Source organism: Erpetoichthys calabaricus, chromosome 11 (genome assembly GCF_900747795.2).
Source record: "Erpetoichthys calabaricus chromosome 11, fErpCal1.3, whole genome shotgun sequence".
Taxonomy (NCBI): Eukaryota; Metazoa; Chordata; class Cladistia; order Polypteriformes; family Polypteridae; genus Erpetoichthys; species Erpetoichthys calabaricus.
Genome location: NC_041404.2, coordinates 58,747,691 through 58,774,896, shown reverse-complemented (window position 1 = coordinate 58,774,896; position 27,206 = coordinate 58,747,691). Strand labels below are relative to the sequence as shown.

The 27,206-nt window shown below is 41.4% G+C and overlaps 1 protein-coding gene across 1 annotated transcript in view; it reads left to right on the top strand.

The window, feature by feature from the left end:
* The window catches only part of ergic1 (endoplasmic reticulum-golgi intermediate compartment 1), a 180,912-nt gene extending 155,014 nt beyond the window's left edge, over positions 1-25,898 (top strand). The window contains exons 9-10 of the mRNA XM_028813127.2: positions 5,077-5,199; positions 23,124-25,898. Coding sequence (XP_028668960.1) covers positions 5,077-5,199; positions 23,124-23,231 — 231 coding nt within the window. The 3' untranslated portion in view covers positions 23,232-25,898. The remainder of the gene's footprint in view (positions 1-5,076; positions 5,200-23,123) is intronic.
* The last annotated feature ends 1,308 nt before the right edge of the window (positions 25,899-27,206 follow it).

Here is a 27,206-nt window from a genome sequence, read left to right as displayed (position 1 = left end):
TGCTATGGCATGACCTTAAAAAGGCAGTTCATGCTAGAAAACCCTCAAATAAAGCTGAATTATAACAATTTTGCAAAGATGAGTGGGCCAAAATTCCTCCAGAGCGCTGTAAAAGACTCATTGCAAGTTATTGCAAACGCTTGATTGCAGTTATTGCTGCTAAGGGTGGCCCAACCAGTTATTAGGTTCAGGGGGCAATTACTTTTTTACACAGGGCCATGTAGGTTTGGATTTTTTTTTCTCCCTAAATAATAAAAACCACCATTTACAAACTGCATTTTGTGTTTACTTGTGTTATATTTGACTAATGGTTAAATGTGTTTGATGATCAGAAACATTTTGTGTGACAAACATGCAAAAGAATAAGAAATCAGGAAGGGGGCAAATAGTTTTTCACACCACTGTATATATGTATATATATGTTTACATAACCTCTTTAACACACTACTTCTGCGCTGCGCGGGTATTTTGCTAGTTACATTTATATAGCACTTTTCTTAGTACTCAAAGCACTATTCACACAGGGAGGAACCGGGAAGCGAACCCACAATCTTCCACAGTCTCCTTACTGCAAAGTAGCAGCACTACCACTGCGCCACCTCTGAGGACATACCAGAGGAATGCTGCCACCCAGCGTATTGGGGGAAACACGTGGCCCTGGGAGGCAGTTTCTAACTGTCCTTCCACTGTAACAGACTCCCAACCAGAAAAAAGGTACCACTGACCAACCACACCAGGAAGTCTGTCCATCTGCATCTTCCTTTACAACCTAAAAAGAATATTTGGATTTGTGTTTTTATTACTGTAGTGCAGGGTTGTCAGACTCAAAGACTGTGAGCCCAATCTGGCCCTTGGACTTTTTAAAAGCAGCCCGCCTCACCAATATTCAAAGCCTGTTAAATACAACCCATGATGACTGTTAGTTTTCTCAAAGAATCCCTTTAATGCGCATTTTCTTGTTTTGATGTTATCCGTATATAATTTAGCCGGATTACATTTGCATCTTGCGTGTATTTTAAAAGTGTCTCTCGTGTCTGCTCACGTTTTCTGCACAGTGCACTGCAGCAATTAACATACTGTAAAGTTAAGAATAGGAAACTGACAGCTCACAATGACTGAACATGAAAAAATGAAAAGAAAGGAACATTTAACGCTTCTATAAAGAACATGAGCTTTTTAGCATGATACCAAAGATGTGACAGTCTCACGAAGGAAGTGGTAGCTCGACCATACACACACCTCTGCTCACTTTTTAAAGCTGCACCAGTGGTGGGGTTGGCCTGCTGCCACTGCCCTACATGATTCTTTTGTCCTTTTTTTGCTGACCTGATTATTGTTTGTCGACAGAAAACGCATTTTCATTTTTATTCATGTTACAAGTGATTGCCATCTGTTTCTGACCAACTCCAAGTGCGTTCTGTGTGTTCCATCGCCCACCCATTTACACCCACCATTTGATCAGTATACACAGTTAGGTCCATAAATATTTGGACAGAGACAACTTTAGTCTAATTTTGGTTCTGTACATTTACCACAATGAATTTTAAATGAAACAACTCCGATGCAGTTGAAGTGCAGACTTTCAGCTTTAATTCAGTGGGGTGAACAAAACGATTGCATAAAAAATGTGAGGCAACTAAAGCATTTTTGAACACAATCCCTTCATTTCAGGGGCTCAAAAGTAATTGGACAAATTAAATAACTGGAAATAAAATGTTCATTTCTAATACTTGGTTGAAAACCCTTTGCTAGCAATGACAGCCTGAAGTCTTGAACTCGTAGACATCACCAGATGTTGGGTTTCCTCCTTTTTAATGCTCTGCCAGGCCTTTACTGCAGCGGCTTTCAGTTGCTGTTTGTTTGTGGGCCTTTCTGTCTGAAGTTTAGTCTTCAACAAGTGAAATGCCTGCTCAGTTGGGTTAAGATCAGGTGACTGACTTGGCCATTCAAGAATTTTCCACTTCTTTTCTTTAATAAACTCCTGGGTTGCTTTGGCTGTATGTTTTGGGTCATTGTCCATCTGTATCATGAATCAATTTGACTGCTGTATTTAGCTGGCTTTGAGCAGACAGTATGTCTCTGAACACCTCAGAATTCATTCGGCTGCTTCTGTCCTGTGTCACATCATCAATAAACACTAGTGTCCCAGTGCCACTGGCAGCCATGCACGCCCAAGCCATCACACTGCCTCCACCGTGTTGTACAGATGATGTGCTATGCTTTGGATAATGAGCTGTTCCACGCCTTCTCCATACTTTTTTCTTGCCATCATTCTGGTAGAGGTTGATCTTGGTTTCATCTGTCCAAAGAATGTTTTTGCAGAACTGTGTTGGCTTTTTTAGATGTTCTTTAGCAAAGTCCAATCTAGCCTTTCTATTCATGAGGCTTATGAGTGGCTGGCACCTTGCAGTGCACCCTCTGTATTTAATTTCATGCAGTCTTCTCTTTATGGTAGACTTGAATATCGATACGCCCGCCTACCCCCTGGAGAGTGGTGTTCACTTGGTTGGCTGTTGTGAAGGGGTTTTCTTTTCACCATGGAAATGATTCTATGATCATCCACCACTGTTGTCTTCCGTGGACGTCCAGGTCTTTTTGCGTTGCTGAGTTCACCAGTGCTTGCTTTCTTTCTCAGGATGGACCAAACTGTAGATTTTGCCACTCGTAATATTGTAGCAATTTCTCCGATGGGTGTTTTCTGTTTTCGCAGCTTAAGGATGGCTTCTTTCACCTGCATGGAGAGCTCCTTTGACCGCATGTTGTCTGTTCACAGCAAAATCTTCCACATGCAAGCACCACACCTCAAATCAACTCCAGGCCTTTTATCTGCTTAATTCAATATGACATAACGACAGACTTGCCTACACCTGCCCATGAAATAGCCTTTGAGTCAATTGTCCAATTACTTTTGAGCCCCTGAAATGAAGGGATTGTGTTCAAAAAATGCTTTAGTTGCCTCACATTTTTATACAATCATTCTGTTCACCCCACTGAATTAAAGCTGAAAGTCTGCACTTCAATTGCATCTGAGTTGTTTCAATTCAAATTCATTGTGGTAATATACAGAACCAAAATTAGAAAAAAGTTGTCTCTGTCCAAATATTTATGGACCTAACTGTATGTAGGCTATGGATTGCACTGCTGCACTAAGTCGCTTTCACTGTTGGAGCCTGATGTACTCGTCTCCTGCAGAACTGAAGATCAGACTTCCAACATCTTCCTAATGCATTGGCGCACTGATGGTTTATTTATTCCAAAAAGATTGGATAAGACATTATAGCCAGTAACAGCAGCAATTATACCAACCATCAACTGCAACACACTTTCTGACAACTCTATATTTTCAAAAGCTAATGTCTTCTAAGCAGCCTAAAAGGTGCAAGTCTTTTGAAAATATAGAAGCACGTGAATGATGCATGCGGACACAGACAGCCATTGTGGTCATTAAACACTTTAAGCAGGATTTTATCTCACCAGTCTTGGTCCACGCATTCAGACTGACTGCAGTAAAGTTGCAACTCTGGCTAGAGCAATTGCAGAGTATCATTGCAGCCTTTTGTCAATTTTCATAATGCATTCGACTCAGTTGATTGAGTTGCACTGTGGGACATCCCAAGATCCCCCAGAAATTGCTGAATGTCATGGCCACCCAGTACACTGGTACTGTGCCTGCTGTGCAGAGTGGAGGCAGAACCTCTGCGTCATCAGGTATGTGTTTTTGCTCCTACTCTGTTCAGGGCTTGCATGGGCTGAGTGCTGGACAAGGTCGAGGGGTACAGTGGCTGTGAGGCTTCTGTTGGTGGAGAGAGATTCATTAATCTTGACTTTGCCAGTGATGCTGTTATCTTCGTGGAGTCATGAAGGCTGTGATCGGGGGTCTCGAGAGACTGAGCGAGGAGTCTGAGTGTCTGGACTTGTGAGGGTCCTGATATAAACCAAGATCCAGGCCTTTAATGACCTCTTGCACACGGCCATCAGCAGTGTGTCTGCCTGCAAAGACAGTGTTGTCCTCGTCGAGAGGTTTACTTACCTCAACAGTGACATTCATGTGACTCTTCCTATGAAGTCAATAGACGGATTGGGAGGGCATGGGGGGGTCATGAGGTCGCGGGAAAGGGGTGTGTGGCGCTCCTGATATCTCTGCTAAAGGACAAAGGTCCAAGTCTTTAGAGTGAGTGAGAGTGTGACATGGACGCTATCCAGTGACCTGAGATGAAGACTGGACTCCTTCAGTACTGTGACCTGCATTGTGAGGGAGCGTCAGTTACAGCACTCCAGCCATGAGGCGCAATGGAGATCCTTATTGTTGTAGACTTGAGTGGCTGGACCAGGCCAAGGGGACGCCCACGTAACACCTGGCTGCGGCAGATAGATGGTCATTTCTGGAGGGTGGGACTGGACCGCGTGTCTGCCTGGGAGGTTGCCTACTGGGATCCCGAGGTGTTTCGTTGTGCGGTGGGTGCAGCAAAGTGCTGTACCAGTGTATGTTCTCCAAACTGACCTGACCTTTAATCACGTCGTTCAAACCATCAGCGTCCAAAGGATCAAAAGAACGTGCATCAGTGATGTAAGTAATCAGTGGCCAATTCCTGATCATATTGCCTATTGACACGACCCTAATGTATTGGCGGTTCTTTTTCGATTATCACTAAATATTCATTTCAGTCATGCTTCTCATCTTATGAGTGTGAATATTGCATAAATGATAAATATGCACTCACAAGATTACAAATAATACAAAGGTCGATATTCCCTTGCAGAGTGAAACTATAAACCTTTCTAGTTTATTAGTGTTTCATAAAGCCCCAAAGTTGCTTACTGCTTTCAAGTATTTGCATTTAGTGATATAGTAATTAACTGTAACCTTTCTGTAATAATATTTGTGCTTCCATATAGCATTTATAACCTGATTATTTTTTTGTCTTGTTTTCCACATTGTCACAATATATTTTTTTTTTGTTGTTGTAGTCCTGCTACAGCAGCGGGTTCACATATAAAATTCCAAAGTCTGTCTTTTTTATCATTTAGTCATACATGGACAACTGACATGTTCTGTTCTCTGGGTTACTTTAACAGGAATATGTGGCCTATAGTCACACAGGACGAATTATCCCAGCCATCTGGTTCCGCTATGACCTGAGTCCTATCACTGTAAAGTACACTGAGAGACGGCAGCCTCTGTACCGCTTCATTACCACGGTAAGTTTATTCTGCAAAGTCCAATTGTCTCACACTAAATATGAGAAAAGCGGAAAAACAGTGAAAGCCGAGCCTTATAAATAAAGGTGAGATTTCAGATTATGCTGTGACCTTCACCAGGACAAGCAGTTAAGACAATGTCACAGTAGGGCGTGTTCTTAAGTCCTGGGGTGCACTTGGTTGCTCTCTTCAGGACAGCTTCAAGTGCTGCTATGTCTTTCTTGTACCGTGGTGACCAGAACTGCACACAGTACTCCAGATGTGGTCTTACTAGTGCATTATGTAGTTTAAGGATAATCTCCCTTGACTTTAGTTCAACAGTTTTTATAGTATAACCTAGCATTTTATTTGCCTTTTTAATTGCTTCTGTGCATTGCTTAGTCGATGAAAATGTTGTGTCAACATGAAACCCCGTCATCCTTTTCAGAGGCTGCTTCCTGCATGACAGCGTCTCCCATCTTATATTTATAATTTACTAGCAGGAGTACCTGGCATTGCCCGGGATTCTATAACCGGTGAATTTCCTAAGTGAAAGAAACAGAACATCCATATTACTAAACGAGAATGGTAAACCGGATATGGACGCAGGGACCTGCCCGTGGATGCAAAAGACAAGTGCGCAAGTGCCACACAAAGCCCCCCCTCCAGAGTGAAACAGGAGAGACTACGCACGTGCGCAGGCGCCACACAAACCCAAAGCACCAGAGCAAAACGGGAGAGACTACGAACCGTCAGAGTAGGAAACAAAGTAAAACGTCATAAAGAGGTTAAAGAACAGGGACAAACACAGGTGAATCACATTACAGTGATGCATTATTAACAGTACGATAAACATCACAGTATCGCAAACAAATGAAAATTATTACTCGAAAAAGGGAAAATATATTCACCACGGACCAGGTGTCATTGAAACAAAAGCAGAATAAAGCGAGATCAGAAATGAAAGACAGAGTAGAAAGCAAAGTAAAACGTCATAAACAGGTTAAACGAGGGGGCCAAACACATGGACAGCAGGTTACAGATAATGAAGACCGGAATTCAAAAGCTTCAAAAACAAAAGCTCGACTAACCAAGATACAAACTGAAACGGGAAACACTACGGGGTCCGCAGTAGTCCACAATGCACCGCATAATAGTATGGGTGGAGCTCCGTATTAACAGTGGGGGGCCCCAGAGTGACACGGGCGAACGCTTCGTATTAAACGTCCGTCATCCTCACACGTAGGCGAGCGAAGCGAGCAGGGGGCGGAGCCCCCTTGTAGAAATAGAACAAACAGTTTTCTGATTGACATTTTATTGTCATAGGTAATATAAGTGCTCATTCCAGAGCCTTTGGATACACTGTATTTTTTGTTTTGCCTTGTGGTGCGAAAATGAACAAATTCTGAGGTTTGCCCACTGTAGAACATGCTACGTAGAGTTGTCCATGTGAAAAGCATGGATTTTCCAAATTGATGCGTTTAACTTGCAGTGATTGCCCTTGAGCCTTATTAATTGACATAGGAAAAGCCAAACGAACATGAAATTGTAGCCGTTTGAAATCAGAGGGCAAATCATTCGGAATTAGCGGAATTCCTGGTATGAAAACATCTTCCCGTCTTGTGCAGTTTTTCAGACGCCCTTGAAATAGACTTTTTTCTGGCATCGGAAGTGGACTTTCTAATTTTACGTCTTTTTTTCGGTGGCATGGGTATATTAGCGAAAAGCAGGACAATTATAATGTGTTATATTGTATTACGAACGGAATAAGCACCACAGTAAGGTGAATGTACGTTATTTACAATATGTCGGAAAGCGAACAAATAGCACCAGTCAGTCAGAAAGACCAAGACTGAAATCGTACTGTGAGTCGGAAAGCGAGCAAATAGCACCACAAATACAGAAAGCCAGTCACACACACTGGGTCGTTCACGTTTTACATCCATACGGCAATTCCCCTTCACCTGATGAAAGCAGTTGGCCTTCTCATACTTGGACACTTCCGCCATCACTTGGCAATTTAAAGAAACATTGGTAAAGAGCGACGCACAGGAACCAAACATGCCGCTAGATGGTGCCGCTGTTAACATCTGTTGCAATGTGCGGCCATCTTGTCGATGATAAGTACGGGGACGTGTGCCGAACGTTTTGTCGGTGAAAAGGTGCCATGCGCTTCACCACGAACATTTTTCCCAACCAAACATACCCCATGACCTCCTCCTGGTCACAAAGGAGCCACATCCCCAGTTTGGTGGCGATCGGAAGACTGGTGCAGATTTGTATGGCGGAAAAAAAAACATACATACATACATACACACATACATAGACTGTGCTTTATATATTAGATGTTCCTTTTGCCCATGTGCAGAACTTCGTACTTTTCTACATTACACTTCATCTTCCAAGTGTTCACCCAGTTCTGAATGTTGTCCAAGTCTTTTTGAATTCTTTTTGCTGCCTCTTCACTGTCTGCCATCCCTCCGACTCTAGTGTCATCTGTGAATTTCACAATTTTACTAACTACACCAGACATACAGTGGAACCTCGGTTTGCGAGCATAATTCGTTCCGGAAACGTGCTCGTAGTCCAAAGTACTCGTGTATCAAAGCGAATTTCCCCATAAGAAGTAATGAAAACTCAGATGATTTGTTCCACAACCCAAAAATATTCATATAAAAATGATTAATACAAAATATAAAGTAAAAATACATCAAACAAATTAACCTGCACTTCACCTTTGAAAAGAATCATGGCTGGTGTGAGTGAGTTTCTAAACTCTTGTGGGATTGCACCCAACGGTACGACACGTGGAAGAGCGTCCCAAAGCAATCTCAGTCTCCCAGCACTGTAGCAGTTCGCCGTAAAAGCGAATCCGAAAAGAACGCGGACATGCTATAACCGCCTGCCGTCACTGGGTAATACAAGGAACAAGGAACATTATAAATGCACAGGGCCCTGCCTGACTGCTGTGTCTGTGTATAGGAGAGCGGCAGATCCCGCTACAATAGATAACCGCGCTGTTTCAAGCTGAATAAAGCTGGTGTTGCTAAAGTACTGAGACTCAGCTTTGTGTTTTTAGGGTGCAAGACGGGGACTCGCATGTCACAGTACACACGCGAGCGAGCACACACACACACACGCGCGCGCACACAGTCACAATGCTAATGCTGCAGTAAACAGTATACGCTCGTATGGATGTTTACTATGAGTGAGTCACGCCGACTCAGACAGAGAATAGGAGACGATTGCCCATAATCCCGCAGCGAGAGAGAGAGAAGAACCATCAGCTCAGTTGTAATCACATGACGCTCAGCAGACAAAGCATATACATACTACTCGTACTGCAAGACCTCGCTCGTTTATCAAGTCAAAATTTATTAAACATTTTTGCTCGTCTTGCAAAACACTCGTAAGCCAAGTTACTCGCAAAACGAGGTTCCACTATACATCAGAAAGAGTAATAAGGGTCCCAATGACAGACCCCTGTGGGACTTCAATGATGACCTTGCTCCATGTGGAGCATTCTCCTCTTATTTGTACTCTTTTTCTCTTGCCGATTAACCAACAGATGGTGCACTACAAACGTTAACACTGCTTTTACAAGTCCTATACCAAATGGCATATAACAGAGACATATACATTGCATGCTGCGCTGCAAACATTAATGCTGAGGTCTACATTGAATACTACGATTTCAGCTTGTCTTAGAAAGGTGGAACAGTTGGTTGTAAGTGAAAGAATTATATTAACAAAATAGACAAATACAGCGAAATGCAAAAATGGAATTGCCTAAATGTCAACCCTAAGTGAACAATCCCCAAAAAACACAGTCCAAAAGCAATATACAAGAACAACAGCAAAAAGTACTCAAAACCTAGAGAATCTAACAAAAATAGCAATACTTACAAACAATCTACACAAAATGAATGATTTTTTTAACACCTTCTCAGCTGACTTAAATAGCCATGCGGAGGGCTCTGGAACAATGACATCAGGGTGGCCCCACCTCCTGGGTCTCCACCCACAAATTATCAGAATAAGTAAAGTTACAGGGCACTCAGTAAATATTAGACAGACCAAAGAAATAAAAATGTGAAAAATAATTAAAAAACAACTAAATACACATTAACAGATAACAATTTTACATCTTCAACATGTTTTGTGCCCCTGGAAGGGTCACCATTGGTGAAATGGTCTAAGATGAGAGAACGATCTTCGAAAACGAGAACTGTTTGTCAGTGAGTGCCTGGTGACTCACATTACTTCTTCTGAATTATTTGGAATGGCTGTTTAGAGAGCTCACCAGAAGCAAGGCCAATAAAACAGAGGTCAGAGTGATGACAAGCATGTACGTGAGAGACCCAGACAGCCCAGACCTTGATAGTGGAAGTGCTGGAGTGTCAGTCACTACATTCACAGTACAACTGAAGAGACGCCTGTGCACGTTGAACTACACACAACCTCACTTGGACACCAGATTTGTTCTCCATGTGTGATCCCTGCCCTGCTCCTAGGAAGAGGTCATTGAGCAGAGGGCCATGCAGTCGGGCTTTGTGCTTGTGCACAATTGACTATGAAGTCTGGAAAACTTTCTTTTGTGTAAGTGTCTAACAGTTAGTTACTGTATTCAGGGCAGTTGAATTCTTACAGATGGTTGGTGCAGGTCATGAAATAAATACCCGCTGTTGATTCTGTGATTTTTGCAGATCAGATTAAACTGCCTGCTCAGTGTTACGCAAAATGTAAAATTGTTTTTTTGGGATTCTTCATTAGTTCTGGATTGTCCCTTACAAGTCCCCCACTTTCAAGCACTAGATTACTGATACAGTGGGTACGGAAAGTATTCAGACCCCCTTCAATTTTTCACTCTTTGTTATATTGCAGCCATTTGCTAAAATCATGTAAATTAATTTTTTCCCTCATTAATGTACACACAGTACCCCATATTGACAGACAAAAAAAAGAATTTTTGAAATTGTTGCAGATTTATTAAAAAAGAAAAACTGAAATATCACATGGTCCTAAGTATTCAGACCCTTTGCTGTGACACTCATATATTTAACTCAGGTGCTTTCCATTTCTTCTGATCATCCTTGAGATCACCTTCATTTGAGTCCAGCTGTGTTTGATGATACTGATTGGACTTGATTAGGAAAGCCACACACCCGTATATATAAGACCTTACAGCTCACAATGCATGTCAGAGCAAATGAGAATCATGAGGTCAAAGGAACTGCCTGAAGAGCTCAGAGACAGAATTGTGGCAAGGCACAGATCTGGCCAAGGTTACAAACAAATTTCTGCTGCACTTAAGGTTCCCAAGAGCACAGTGGCCTCCATAATCCTTAAATGGAAGACGTTTGGGACGACCAGAACCCTTCCTAGAGCTGGCCGTCCGGCCAAGCTGAGCTACCGGGGGAGAAGAGCCTTGGTGAGAGAGGTAAAGAAGAACCCAAAGATCACTTTGGCTGAGCTCCAGAGATGCAGTCAGGAGATGGGAGAAAGTTGTAGAAAGTCAACCATCACTGCAGCCCTCCACCAGTCAGGGCTTTATGGCAGAGTGGCCTGTCGGAAGCCTCTCCTCAGTGCAAGACACATGACAGCCCGCATGGAGTTTGCTAAAAGACACCTGAAGGACTCTGAGATGTTGAGAAATAAGATTCTCTGGTCTGATGAGACCAAGATAGAACTTTTTGGCCTTAATTCTAAGCGGTATGTGTGGAGACAACCAGGCACTGCTCATCACTTGTCCAATACAGTCCCCACAGTGAAGCATGGCGGTGGCAGCATCATGCTGTGGGGGTGTTTTTCAGCTGCAGGGACAGGACGACTGGTTGCAATTGAGGGAAAGATGAATGCGGCCAAGTACAGGGATATCCTGGACAAAAACGTTCTCCAGAGTGCTAAGGACCTCAGACTGGGCTGAAGGTTTACCTTCCAACAAGACAACGACCCTAAGCACACAGCTAAAATAACGAAGGAGTGGCTTCACAACAACTCTGTGACTGTTCTTGAATGGCCCAGCCAGAGCCCTGACTTAAACCCAGTTGAGCATCTCTGGAGAGACCTAAAAATGGCTGTCCACCAACGTTTACCATCCAACTTGACAGAACTGGAGAGGATCTGCAAGGAGGAATGGCAGAGGATCCCCAAATCCAGGTGTGAAAAACTTGTTGCATCTTTCCCAAGAAGACTCATGGCTGTATTAGCTGAAAAGGGGGCTTCTACTAAATACTGAGCAAAGGGTCTGAATACTTAGGACCATGTGATAGTTCAGTTTTTCTTTTTTAATAAATCTGCAACAATTTCAAAAATTCTTTTTTTGTCTGTCAATATGGGGTGCTGTGTGCACATTAATGAGGGAAAAAATTAATTTAAATGATTTTAGCAAATGGCTGCAATATGACAAAGAGTGAAAAATTGAAGGGGGTCTGAATACTTTCCGTACCCACTGTACATGGAACTGTTTCCAGAGTGCCTTGAGCTACTGGTCAGTTTTCAGTTTAGTTACTGAGCCATCTTAATCTGAGAACTTGCTTTTGGAAATGCATCTGGGTAATTTGGTGAGCTGTTAAGGGATCATCACCATTTACAGATGAGGTGGCATAAATGACCAAGGTGTCAACTGGTTATCACTGGGAGACCTAAAGTATGTGGAGATTGTCCTGTCAACACTTAGTGTATGTTTGAAATGAGTCAAAATGCTGAAGATGTTATTGGGGTGGGTTAATTATTGCCCACTACTAGGCTGAGTGGTGGCTCTGAGGCTAGCGATTGTCGGTCCGAATCCTGTAAAAAACGACAGAAGTGACTCTACTCTGTTGGGCCCCTGAGCAAGGCCCTTAACCTGCAATTGCTCCGTCCTGCGTGTGACGTTAATCTGCAACCAGCCCTGCAAGCAAGTCCTCCAACTTGCAGGGAAAGAAAACCTGGCACTCCAGTCACTGTAAAAAAAAAAAAAAAGCCTGACCCTCTTCAGTGTGGTGCTGAGGTGTCACCCGTTGCACGGCTGAACTCGGATCTCAATCTGGGTGGTTTGTTGCATGGTGGGTGCGGCAACACGCTGTAATCGGCACGTGCTCCCAACCTTTAGTTAATGCACCTCTTTGGTGTTGTGTATAATAAGGGTGTGGTGTCTCTGAAAAGCTAAACACACACTCTTAAGAAAAAGGGACCAGAGCCTTTTTCAGATATCTCCTTCAGGGCATCTCTGTCGAAGCCTTGTACCACAGTTCAGCAGTTGTACTGTTTTTATTTAATACAAAGCCATTGACATCGAAAGGTACATTACAGAACAAACAAAATTGAAACCTTCACTATTGAAATTAATCAATAAAATAAAAAAAACAAAAATGGCAAAAAAAAAAAAATGTGTGTCAGAACACAAGAGGATTGCGAAACCATAAATTTCAAATTTTAACTGCAGATATCATCAACATCCATCCATCCATCCATTTTCCAACCCGCTGAATCCGAACACAGGGTCACGGGGGTCTGCTGGAGCCAATCCCAGCCAACACAGGGCACAAGGCAGGAACCAATCCCGGGCAGGGTGCCAACCCACCGCAGGACACACACAAACACACCCACACACCAAGCACACACTAGGGCCAATTTAGAATCGTCAGTCCACCTAACCTGCATGTCTTTGGACTGTGGGAGGAAACCCACGCAGACACGGGGAGAACATGCAAACTCCAAGCAGGGAGGACCCGGGAAGCGAACCCGGGTCCCCAGGTCTCCCAACTGCGAGGCAGCAGCGCTACCCACTGTGCCACCGTGCCACCACCATCAACATGAGATTTACAAATGAAACATAGTCATTGTATAAAATTACACAGAAAGACACATAATAAAAGAAATACGAAGTCGTAGTAAAAGATAAACTTTGGGTACAGTGTTCACACTTAGCAATCTAAAAGAGATTACTAGTATGGTGGTATCATTACTATGATTGAGAATTGGAGAGACCTTTGGAACTTCTGAGTACAGGGGCAACAGTTTAAAACCCACGGAGGACAAATGGATCTTCAGTAAGGATTTGAATATTGGGCAGTACAGAAAAATGATGATAATTAAATTTGAATTATTTTTATACATTGTGCATTCAGTGGATTCATTAACACACAGGCTTCACACATTATATAGTTTGTGCCAACATTTTGTCATTTACTACTAAAATATAAAAAACGTTTCTGTTTTAACATTGGGGCGGCACGGTGGCGCAGTGGGTAGCGCTGCTGCCTCGCAGTTGGGTGATCTGGGGACCCGGGTTCACTTCCCGGGTCCTGCCTGCGTGGAGTTTGCATGTTCTCCCCATGTCTGCGTGGGTTTCCTCCGGGCACTCCGGTTTCCTCCAACAGTCCAAAGACATGCAGGTTAGGTGGATTGGTGATTCTAAATTGGCCTTAGTGTGTGCTTGGTGTGTGGGTGTGTTTGTGTGTGTCCTGCGGTGGGTTGGCACCCTGCCCAGGATTGTTTCCTGCCTTGTGCCCTGTGTTGGCTGGGATTGGCTCCAGCAGACCCGCGTGACCCTGTGTTCGGATTCAGCGGGTTGGAAAATGGATGGATGGATGGATGTTTTAACATTGTGTTCACACAGATTATTATAGAAACGGAACACACATGAAATGCATTTGTTCCAAATAACGATGTATTATTTTCACTCTAAAACTCCAGAACTTCACTCCTAGATAATCAAGGCATGAGCTGGGAGAACTTTGCGCACGTTCTGCGGCGGTGGGGGGATGGAATAGCAGGCTGCTTCCTGCTTGTCTTTATCGGCACATTTACAGGACAAAAGACGCTGACGGAGAGGTGCGATGGGATTTAAGGTGGGCTCGTAGGCTCTGGTAATTCTAGTTTTAAGTATTCAGACCCCTTTCCTTTTCTGCACACTTTATTGTATTGTGAATTACATTGTAAATGGATAAATTTGCCTTTTTTGCCCATATACTTAATTACCCGTAACGACAAAGTGAAAACATGTTTTCAGGAATGTCTGCAAATTTATTAAAAATCGACAACTGAGATCTCTCATTTCTAGAAGTATTCAGACCCTTTGCTGAGGCGCTAAAAATTACGCTCAGGCGGCTCCTGTTTGCTTTAATTCTTTAGCTGTTTCTGGAGCTTAATTGGAATCCACCTGTGGCAAACTGAATTGATTTGCCATCGTTTAGAAAGGCATACAGTGGGTATAGAAAAGAATCCCCCCCTTCAAAATATTCCCATTTTTTTTGCTTTTCAGCCCTAAATGAAAACACACAAACTAATATTTCTTCCCAGCTTTGCTTACTCAATGCAACCTCTAACATCAAAGTGAAAGATATCACAGCTACAGTTCAGAAGAATTATAAAAAATCAAAAACAAGACCTACTGAGATTAATAAAGGATCACCCCCCCATCCACGTCAATGTCTGTTGATTCTTCTCTATCAGCTTTGCACATCTAGATTGAGCCCACTCAATATTTGTCCCCCACTCTTCTTTACAGAACTGTTCAAGTTCGGTCAGTTTGGATGGTGAGCGTTGGTGGTCTGCTATCTTCAGATCTTTCCACAGATTTTCAATGTGATTTAGGTCTGGGCTCTGATTGGTCCACATGAGGATATTCACTTTTTTCTCCTTCAGCCACTGTGTGGTCAATTTTGCTGTGTGCTTTGGGTCGTTGTCGTGTTGAAAGGTGAACATTCTGCCCATCTTCATCTTTCTGGCAGAGAGTAGCAGGTTTTCCTCAAGAATTTGACAGTATTTTGCCCCATACATTTTTCCTTCTACCCTAACGAGAGCCACAGGCCCCTCACAACAGGATGTTGCCCCCTCCATGCTTTACTGTAGGTATGGTGTGTTGTGGCTGGTGAGCTGCACTGGTGGACCTTTTGGTATTGAGGCCAAATAGTTTGATTTTAGTCTGACCTTTTTCTACTTGGCATCAGAATCTTCACAGTGCATTCTGGCAAAGCTCAAATGAGCCTTAATGTGGCCTTTCTGGAGAAGTGGCTTTTTCCTTGCGACCCTCCCGAACAAGCCACAATTGTGGAGCGCTTGTGAAATTGTTGACACATGCACACCATTAATGACCACTCTTTGTCATAAAATCCTGTAACTCCTTCAAAGTGACCATTGGCCTCTTGGTGGCCTCTCTTAACAGTTTCCTCCTTGCTCTTCCATCCAATTTGGAGGGACAGCCAGATCCAGGGAGGGTCCTAGTAGTACCAAACACTTCCCACTTCTTTATTATGGACTTTACTGTGCTCCTTGGGGTTGATAAAGCCTTTGAGATGTTTTTGTCTCCATCTCCTGCCTCATGTCTGTCCACAACTCTATCCCTGAGATCTTTTGAAAGTGGCCTGCCACCTGTAGTCAGTTGTGTGCTGTCAGTTGCACTACCAGGCAAGGGAATGAATGCTCCAGGAACTGCTTCACTAATCACATTCATTACAATTGATCACAGGTGGAAGGCGGCCAGTAACCGCAATGGAAATGGTGGGCACTTACACCTGATGGAGTTTGGGGGGGTCCTTTATTAATCTCAGGATTTCTTGTTTTTTATTTTTTAAAGTTCTTCTGAACTGTAGCTGTGATATCTTGCACTTGGATGTTAGAGGTTGCATTGAGTAAGTAAAGCTGGAAAAAATATTAGTTTGTGTGTTTTCATTTGAGGCTGTAAAGCAAAAAAAAATGGGAATATTTCGAAGGGCGGATTCTTTTCTATACCCACTGTAGATCTATGCCAGAGGATCAAACCATTTCTAAACCTCTGAGCATTCACAGGAGCACAGTGGGCTCAAAATTGTGAAAATCAGCCCTTTGGTCAGACTGAGTAACCTTGTAAGATGGACCTTGGTCAGGGGGGTTTCCACTTTGTCGTCATGGGTTATTGAATGTAGATTAATGGGCAAAAATGGAAAATGTATCCATTTAAAATTAACCTACCACACAATGTAATAATATGCAGAAAGGATCAGAAAACCTTTACGGTGTACTGTGCATGTTACCAGAATTCACACTCATTTTCCATCTCCACTTAATTCAGTACGTTGTTTTCTTAGAATTAGTGATGGTCAAGTGTAGTTATTTTGAACAGCAACAAGAGCAGAGTCTGTGTTGCTAAGAGACACAGAAGTATATTTTTGACTCAAAGAAAGAATTAAGAGAAAGCAGGTTTGCTAAATAAAGACGCCTGTCATCACTGCTCACAGACACACATTTCCTGCAGCTTCTTGAAATTAGAGAACATAGAAGTGCATTTATGGAAATGCTGAGCAGTCCCGTCAAGACAGGAATTCTGCCTGACAAAAAGAGTGGACACTCACTGATCCTAAAAAAAAAAGAAGGCAAAAATAGTGACAAAAGAAATGTGATGGACAGATCGTGAAGATTTTTAGATCCATCCCATCATAATGAACATATTTTTCTGGACAATCAAAATAAAGTTGAAAGAAACACCTAAGGACTTCGGTCCTGATGGAAAGCTCAGTTTGTATTAAGTGTACGGCCGTGGCCAAAAGTTTTGAGAATGACACAAATATTAATTTTCACAAAGTCTGCTGCTTCAGTGTTTTTAGCTCTGTTTCTTATGGTGTACTGAAGTTGAATTACCAGCAGTTCATAAGTTTCAAAGGCTTTTATTGATAATTACATTAATTTTATGCAAAGAGTCAGTCAGCCTCTTGAGGACTGCCCACAAGTTCTCAGTGGGATTAAGGTCTGGGGAGTTTGCTGCTGCTGAGGACTGGGATACGTGAGCTCATTCACGATTTTACCTAAGAACACAGCCATGAATGGTACCAAAACATCCTCTGAGAACAACTTCTCCCAACCATCCAAGAACAGTGTGGTGACCAACAATGAACAATCCAGCATGATGGAGCATCAGGCCATAAGGCAAAAGTGACAACTAAGTGGCTCGGGAAACAAAACATTGAAGTCAGGAAACTCCCCAGACCTTAATCCCATTGAGAATCCTCAAAAGACGGGTGGACAAACAAAAACCCACCAATTCTGACAAACTCCAAGCTTTGATTATGTAAGAACGGGCTGCCATCAGTCAGGATTTGGCCCAGACGTTGATTGCCAGCATGCCAGGGTGAATTGCAGAGGTCTTGAAAAAGAAAGAAGGGCCAATACTGCAAATATTGACTCATGTGCATAAACATAATGTAATTGTCAATAAAATCCTTTGAAACTCATGAAATGCTTGTAATTCTACTTCAGTATACCATAGAAACATCTGACACAAAGATCTGAAAACACTGAAGCAGCAAACCTTGTGTCAATCTCAAAACCTTTGGCCACGGCTGTAGGTAATGCGATGTGAAGTCATTTGTAGGTTTTCAAACACTGTTGTTGTACACCGTGATAATGAAGTCAGTGCAGTGTCATATTTTAATGTATTTTCCTCAAATTAGGAAAGCTGGCCCCACAAAAGCTCTGACATGAAGAGTGCATCATTTCAAGATCCCAGTGTTGAAAAAACTTTATAGTGTATAAAATGATTGCAATAATTTAAATGATTTAATACTCAAATCATATTCCTTGAATTTGAGTGATTTTCCTAGTACTGCTGCTGAGTCAAAGCTGAAATTTGCCACTTCTGCCTGGCAAGTAGCAAGGCAAGTATGAATCAGCATCCTCTTCAGAGCAGGGTGACTGTTAATTCATTTTAGAAAACTATTCTGGTAGCACACCACAAATAAAATTACTTGGCTTTAGCTGTGTGGTCTGTAAAAAATCTGTACGCCACCGTTCTTGTGATGTAGTCAGCCAGGCATCTCCTACAAAAGCTGACAAAACTCAAGATTGTGACTGCGCTTCTGTATTTCTCCAAGTGCAAGCTTACAACTAATCTCTGATTTACCTGCCAGCTAAAGAGTGAAGGGTGTTTCCTCCACATTTGCCAACAGCTGTATCATCAATGGGTGGAGTGGTGGCTCTGAGGATGGGGATCTGCACTGGCAATCAGAAGGTTGCCGGTTCGAATCCCGTAAAATGCCAAAAGGGACTCTGCTCTGTTGGGCCCTTGAGCAAGGTGCTTAACCTGCAATTGCTGAGCGCTTTAAGTAGTGAGAAAAGCGCTATATAAATGCAAAGAATTATTATTATTATTAATGAAGACATTATCAATGTTTTTGAATCTGGCTTTGTATTTTGCACTAGAAACACTAAGGAAATCAGCATATTATTTGCAAGGATTTTCCATGATAGTAATACATAAACCTCTGGCAGATAATAATCCCCACGGTAGGGATGGGAATTGATAAGATTTTCACGATTCCGATTCCATTTTCGATTCTGTTTAACAATTCGATTCTTTATCGATTCTCCTATCGATTCTTCTTTTTAAAAAAGGAGAACACACAGGTCGATTAGCTTAGAACTTTGTTTTATATCTTATCTTTGAACAAGATAGAAATTTAGGAGTAGCATGACCTTACAAACCCAACAGTGAGATCTTAAGAGATCCACAGCCTACGGCTCCTCGATGGGGTGCCACGGGGTCCCCAGAAAAAAATTTGTAAATGTAAAATAATAATAAAATAAATATTCTTCTGTAGCAATAACAAAGTATAACATAAATTATTCTGTGGCAATTACACAAGAATGTCCAGTAACATTTACACTCTCCTTTTTAAAAGTATATATGAGCTGAGCACTCAAAAATAAAACTACATCAGCCAGCAAACAAATACAATCAACTCAAGTCCAATGGAACTGTGCACTGTGCAATTCTGCAACCATCAACTATGGAGAATTAACAATTCTTTTGCAGAAATATAAGCATATCTGCTTTTTCAGGAAGGAAATTTTACTTTTCCCCACCTCTGTGAAAGGAGAAGCTACCGGTAGACTGCAGCAAGAACTGCCAGCATCTGAGACAGCCACACTCTGTCTGTCTCTCTCGTCGTGGTCATCTAAATGCAATGCACAGTAATAGCCGGTTTTGTAATAAGGCAAATCGCGCTAACATAATGTGCAATGTTAGTTGATTAGTTACCTGCCGTATTAACGGGAGAGGACGTGCAAACGTTACTGCTGCTGCTGGGTTGAGATTCACTAGTCCGGAGCGGATCAAAAACACGACATTCATTTAAGGTTGTCGCGTGTTTTGTGAGCAAATGCTTTTGCATATTCGTAGTGTTTCCTCCCTTTGATGAAATACCTACTTTGCAAATATTGCAAGTTGCCCTGTTGTCATCCTTTCTCGTAAAGTATAACCAAACTTCTGAGCATTTGTGCCGCTTATGCGCCATGTTTCCTGCTGGGTAAATGACGCTACGCAACGTGGTGACGTCATTCGAGGCGACTGGAATCGATAGGGGAATCGTTTGCAAAAATGGCAAACAATTCCAAGGAATTGAAACAGTGGGTTTTCAATTCCCATCCCTACCCCACGGTACAGACTAGAAACATTGAATGATATGGAGGAGTCATCCAGTCTCCAGATCGCAAGTAGCCAGCTATAGCTTACACAATTCCAATCAGTTAGTGAGCTTTGAGCAATGTGTGTTCTCTCTTCCAGATGAATAATTGGTACAACCAGGAAGGTTAGACTAGGAAATACAAATCCAAAGAAATAGAATCTGTCTGTTTATAATAAAACATTTGGTCATTTCCTAAATAGTGATGTTTTTCACCTTTTATGCAGACTGGTTAGGAACCAAATAAGCCAACAAACGTTCTGCTTCCTTTATGGTCTAATTATAACAAACAGCAATTCTGCATACGACCGGAGGAAGAAAAGTCCTGTAATCCTCGCATGCAAACACATACACTAGAAGTCTGAAAGTTAAAAATTTGACCTTTATTGAACAGAATTTTTTTTACACCAAGGGTTTCAAAATCAAAGGAAGTGGTTTAAACATAGAGGCAAAACTAAAGCAGTAAATGAGAGTTTAAAGTAAAAAAAAAAAAAATCAGAAATAACCTGCACATAACCACAAAGGCAAGAATTGTAGTTTGATAGCCCATCTGGAAAAGGTACCTTCACATAATTGTTCCTAAATAAGTTGCAGAGCCTGTTTCTCTGATGGATGGATGATCACGTAAAACAAAAGTCATTTCGATTTGCTATGTACCTCCAAATCAGTGTCTATGAGAACAATACAAAGCTTTTGTCTTCATGTTTGGATCTTGGCCATTTTATTTTTATCTCCATTTTAAAGTGCAAGGACAGGCTTGGTATTGTCAAGAAATTGGGTTCTTCACAAAGGTAGAATGAATGTCTTTGGATCTTCACTGATCTTCACCGGTCTGCCCAGTAGAGGCTCCATTAGTCCAGCCAGGCCCTAAATACTAAATACTTCAGCTGGAGCAAGCCACAAAAATACAGAGCTGGTAGAACAAATATAAATCTCACAAAAATAAAGTCAAAGCCCCATAAGGAAGCGGTTCACCATAAACCTACAATTTGATCACAAAAAGGGGAAACAGATTATCTTAATATAATAATAAAAGATTTACTACAAAACAAAGGTAAAGTATAAAAGGTCAGATTAACAGATTATCTTAATATAATAATAAAAGATTTACTACAAAACAAAGGTAAAGTATAAAAGGTCAGCAGGGCCAAACAAGGCACAAAGGAGTAGCCTAAAAAGAAAATCCACAGTCGTCAAGTCCAAATACATTAATCAGAAGTTAAAATCCTTAAACAGAGCCCTAAAATGTTAGCCTGAAAAGAAAAAATCATAAAGAGGAGAAGTCGCTAACACCAAGCTCATATAAAGTACTGTGAGGGACTGCATTTCCCATGAGCCTTTATAGAATTGGGAGCAGTCCTTCGACAGTGATAGGTTGCCCTTAGGGAACCACAAACTACTCACAAGGAACATTGCAGCACATGCTTGCAAACAGGGAAACTAAATGAAGTGCCTTGAGCATGGGAAAGGCGCTATATAAATAAAATGTATTATTTTTATTATTAATAAATAATACTCAAAGATAACAAACAATACATAATTACACAAATAAACATAAATGATAATATTTAATGGGTAAACTGAACAAAAAAGGCAAAAAAAAAAGATTTATACTTATACCTAAGCGAGGGAGGACTCCTGGCTGAAAAATAACAAAGGCAAAAACAATTTGCCTAACAAGGCAATCCACAGCAAACAAGTCTAAATACTCCATCCAGAAGAATCATCCAAGAAGACAAGGTGAGAATAAATAAATAAAAAAAGTTTAAACTAAACAGAAACAGTAATACATGCAGGACTGCAGAACTGATGGAATGATCTCCTGCTCCTGAGCCTTCTCACTGCCTTACATTGCCAGAGGGCTCAGGAGTGGTGATGTGGGCTCCACCCACAAAGAACAGAGGTTCAGTTAAAAAGACAGTACATAATAAGTAACAGACATTATAGAAAATGCATAAAAATATGGAACATAACTCAAAAATGACAGTAAAATACATAAACACGATATTACAAAAAAGGTATTAAAAAATATAAAAACTGCTTCACCTTAGAAAACTTTTCCTGTGTTATATTAATATATGTGATGATTGTGAAGCAATATGCCACACCTTTAAAGTACTAAACTTCTCCTTTAAAATATTCATAAAGACGTCGGTTTTGTGGTGCCCTCTGCCTGTCTTGTGTTGCTGGTTACCTTTAATAAGTCGTAGACGTAGTATTCGTATTCAGGTTCTCACGTGTACAGAGCACAGTGAAATTCTTAGGCCGGGTTTATACTTCACGCAACGCGATGCATGCTGCAGCAGACGCACCTGCTACGCAAGCATTTCACTGTTTATACTTGCGCGCGTACGTTACGGAAATCTGGAGGAATCCACCAGGTGGCAGTGTGAGATATCATCATGGTAAGAACAGGTTTGGCTTCGCTGTGGTATGAATTGCCTGGAACACCCATTAAATTCTGATGACACCTTACCACAATATCTCTGAAAAGGAGGTTTAATGATTAAATCCATCAATCCAGGGATTTATCCATTCCAGCAAGCATTGGGCACGAGGCTGAAACAATCCCTGGATGGGCATCAGCTCATCACAAGGTGAATACAAGCACTCACATACAGTATATTAGCGTCATTTTAGTGTCACCAAATCTGCATATCTTTGGAAGAAAACCGGAGCCCACTGTGGAAACCCAGCAGGAAAACATGGAAACTCCAGGCAGAGAATATCAGCGACGTGACTCCCTGTAAGACAGCAGTGCTAATGCTGCGCCACCGTGTCACCCCCATGTGTGTAATTAAGAGTATTCATTATTTAAATGAAATGAACAATTGATCTGTAAAATGTAATATACATACTTTAATGCATTTCATCATGAAAGTGATATCAAGTATAAATCTTAGGATTCTAAATGTGCAGAGAGTTGGAATATCATACATGTAGTGTGTTTTGTGTGGTGATCTATTGCTGTTTGCCACTACTGTCAGGTCCGGAGGAAGCCCTAGAAAAAAAAGACGGTATGTGAGACTTTTAAAATGATCGGGAATATGCAACGCTTGAATATAAAAGCACCCCGAATGCATTTATATGTCAGCATTTTGATTCACCACATCGAACCATTCATCAAACATCGAAGCGCGCACTTCGATCTCGTAGGATCCACAAAGCAGCTTTCTGTCACATGTAGATAGTAATCAGAGACTCTGACGTCACATTCCGACTTTTTATCACACTGCGCCGCGCGACTTTTTGTTGGTACTGCAACTCGCGCATGCGTCATGACCTTTTCAAAGGACGCGTCAAACGAACGCTGGGAACGTGTGACAGCCATAATGCGGGCACGTGCGCGTTCTGAGCATGAAGTATAAACGAGCCCTTACTTGCATGCTAAGAGTAGATGTCAGCAGTGCTGCCTGGCACTATAGAGTGTTTATTTCAGCCTGATAAAAATGTTACTATTTTGACTTCAAAGGTAAAGGCAAACTTTCATTGTTGATACTGTAACTAATGATAATATCCTTACAGGTCTGCGCAATCATAGGAGGAACATTCACAGTGGCGGGGATCATCGACTCCTGCGTCTTCACTGCTTCTGAAGCCTGGAAAAAGATTCAGCTTGGCAAAATGTCTTGAAAGCACATCGGTGACATGCTGCTCTGCCAAAAGGGGACAGTTGGTGCCTAAGCAGTTGCACGAGATTTTTTTTTTTTTTTTAAACCTGGGCAATTTGTGCAGAGGGGGCCGAATGAAACAATCTATAGTTCTATTCCTTTTTACAAAAAGAAATAAATATTTAGGTTCTTTAGCCATAATTCCATTGGTAAATGTATTCCCAAATTGAGAATTCACTTCACTTCACATTGCCTTTGTCAAGTGTCTCACGCTGTTCAGTTTCCCAGTCCTATGCGAGTGCCCTGCAGTTACACTGAACAAATGCAAATCATGACACACCGTCGTATCCTTGTTAGTTATATAGTGTCAGTCTGTTCATCGTATTAATTATATGGTAAGGTAACATAAACTGAAGCCTGAAATCCTCTATGATTCGACATATTTTCCAATAAAAGTGACTTTTTTTTTCTTTTTTTTATTGAAGGGAATATCAACATTGTGTCTTCTTTTAGGAATCGTATGTCATTTCAAAGGACGGTGCTGAGCTCCTTCTAAGAAGTCCTGTAATATAGGCATGTACACAGACTGAACAGCAGAGGGTGCTCTATGGTAGACAAAGTCGTTTTAGAGAACATACGGAGTTCAATATTTAACTCCACACAAGTAATGTGGCAACACCATGACAAATGAATACATTGCAGCATTATGTTGAAAAAGTTAAGTTAAATTCAATTAAATTAATTTTTTTTTTTTTTTTAACGAGTGAAGGTGTTTTGGTGTGTGTCTCATATATAGCACATATATTCAAAATTTGGAAATTATTGGTGCTGCTTTTTTTGTTAGAGCTCTCCATTGCCCTGGTGATCACTAACAAAATATTATGCATTTTTTGATCATTTTCCAGAATATTTAGAAAAGGTGTGCCTGGGGTTTTGTTTCCTGCCTTGCACCCTGTGTTAGCTGGGATTGGCTCCAGCAGACCCCCGTGACCCTATAGTTAGGATATAGTGGGTTGGATGGATGGTGTGTAATGCCATATGCCTGTGTTCATTATAATCTTAACTGTGTTTTATACAGTATTAATGAAGAAAAGAAGGGAAAAAAAACTCTTGTGTGTGAACATATTGGAAAAATACACAACACGTTTTAGGTATTTCTCATAAAAACACAAAAGTGGGCAAGCTTGTTTGGGAACCAAATGGCGTTCAGTTAAAGAGGCAGAATAAAAACGTCTCCTTAAGACTTTTGATAGAATTTAAAAGTAATCCATGTAGGCCAAAATCTGGCGTCTACGCTGACTTGGTGTGAGGACTCTTACAGGGTCTCTCAGAAGCAACATTTGTGTTCAAATGAATACTCCATTTGTATAAAAAGATCACAGCTGAGGCTTTTTCATTTTCCCAATGCAGAGGACAGCAACCTAAAAGCAAATATTTTTTCACAGCAGTAAGGCATGTGTTGTATGTTAAGTGCTAAAACAATTTCTTTAAGGGACAGAGTTCATATTTAACGAACTGCAAAATACATTATGTTTTATTCAGCATCATCAAAAAACGTTTTTTGTGAATGACTGGCATTATTAATAACTCTACACACTGTTTGTCACGTATAGGACACGTCGCTGTGCTCAGATTAAGACATGTCTAGTATGAGGCTCCTGGACCCTGTGAGGTGAATGGGGAATGTGTAAGAGAGTAACGGCAAAAGTTACCCAGTATTTAAAATGATCAAATCTGTTTATGACGTTATGCAAATATTTACTCTTACATTGTTCAGTCCTGCAAACTGCTGAGTATCCCGATGCACTGCAGCCTGTTAACATCTTAACTGTTTCCTACAGTGCTGATTTCTCTTAGTTTCGTTTTTTCGTGTCAAGATGACTGCTGCTGCAATACGGTCCCTCTGGAAGATGACTGTTAGAGGTCCAGTCTTGTAGATGGTAAGGGTAACTGTAATGTCAATTTATGGACTCATTTTTCAGCTCCGCTCACTTTTGTCAGTTTTTAGTATTTTAGGACTGCTGTCCATAAAGCGTGCGTCTAATCCTTGTTCTGTAAGGTATGCCTAATGGCCTAAGCATTGACACGTCCTGCCTTATTAACTCTGTTTTCTCAAGTCACATAATCCGTTGTTTTTTCGGTTTCCTCGTGCTGCCTTTTGTGACAAGTCAGAAACATTCGAGACCCTCCTTCAATAATTTGTCCATTTGTGAAATAAATAATACTGTATTATGTACAATCTGTTTTAAGCTGGTGCCGGTGGGTTGGTATCATTTTTTAAATGTGTCCCGTATGTGGCAGTAACAGCACATGGCCAGGTGGTTATGGCTGCTTACACACGACACTTTTTTGTCCCATTTTATTTCTAGTCACTTTTACAAGGGAATGCGTCATTTTAAACTGCAGTTGAAATTCACTTCTAATTTACAGCCAAACTGTGCCAAACACAGCAGTGCATGTGGAGCGAGAAAAGAAATGAAAATATGCAACAATAATTTGTCTCAAGTTGACGACTGGTAAGGGAATGCTGTACTTTATAAACTGGTTCTTGTTCATCCCAGTTCTTGTTAATTAATCTGTTTGTGGTGCCAGTGAGACCCCCAGTGTTCTGGTTCTAGCAGGAGTTTTGTTACAAATGTAGGTCCTTGTTATATTTTTCAGGAAAAATAAACCTGTTTTCAACTGGAAATTGTATATATGTATGTATTTGTTTGTTTCTGTTCTTTCCAGTGTTATACAGGAGGTCCTCGGGTTACAACGTCTCGACATACGACGCTTCAAGTTTACAACACTCACTTCCATAAAAAACTTGAAAAAATTGAGACGCTAGTGTTTCGGCTTATGCCATTAGCGTTGTACTTACAGACTATGTGGGTGAACTAGTTTGGTTGCGCGCAGCGTAAGAATACGCAGTAACGTGGCGTATGAGTGAGGGAGTTGGCGAACTAGTTTGGTTGCGCGCGGAGGAGTGTTCCGTTTGTGTTGCTTTGTTTGCCGACTTCTTGTCCCTTATCATGACTCTTAAATGAAAGAGAGTCTTGTTTAGAAGAAGAGGAAAGCCATCACGATGGAAGTGAAATTAGACATTGTAAAGAGATCAGAAGGAATAAATTTTTTCTGTTACTACAGTACAGTGTACAGTATATTTATGTCCTTTTCCTTTTCCTGTGGCTTAGTTGTGTTTTTATGTTCTAGATTATGATTTTGCAAATGTGTTAGGATAGGTAAGTGACTTAGGCGAGGGTGTGTTTCAACTTACACCAAAATTCGGGTTACATCACTGTTGTAGGAACAGAACTGAGTCGTAACCCAAGGACCTCCTGTACTTAATTCTTACAAAGTTAACTTTATGCTAACGTAGTACTCCACTTAAAATGATATTTTTTTCTATGTTCCCCTATGTAGTTTGTAGAACTTACTCTTGTGTTTCCATGCAGAACGGCGATAAAGTTTCTGATTGAATCGGTGGCCCTGGTGACCAACGCTGGACAACAAAAAAACCAGCGTCAGAAAATGTGGTGCCCCATGCCAAGGCACCGTTGTACAGTTTCAGACTCCCGGCACCTAGACATCCCTTAACCGGACAACCAGGGGATAGGACAATGGAGACACCGGCAGTGATGCATTACTGTCAGGCCACTCCAATTCAAAAGCCCATTTGGGGAAAACAAATAGTAGTGCCTGTTCAAGGCCAGAGAAGCCTTCAGATCAGTAAGGCGACTCACAAGGGGTCACCAAACGCCGGTGCGACTTTGCCCGGCCACTGCATTCTCCCTCACTAGAGTGCTAAAACAGGTGACTTTTATGTCTACTATATGATAATAAGCTGTAAATGGCTATACTAAAAGCTACTTTTACATGATCTGCAGTACAGAACTGTCCATCAAAAAATCTCACATTTCTTGTGTTGTGCAATCCACACATCAAGCCATTCAGTCGTATGCTCACAAATGCACAAACAGATGGATTTTTCATAAAATATTCTTAAACCTGTTCT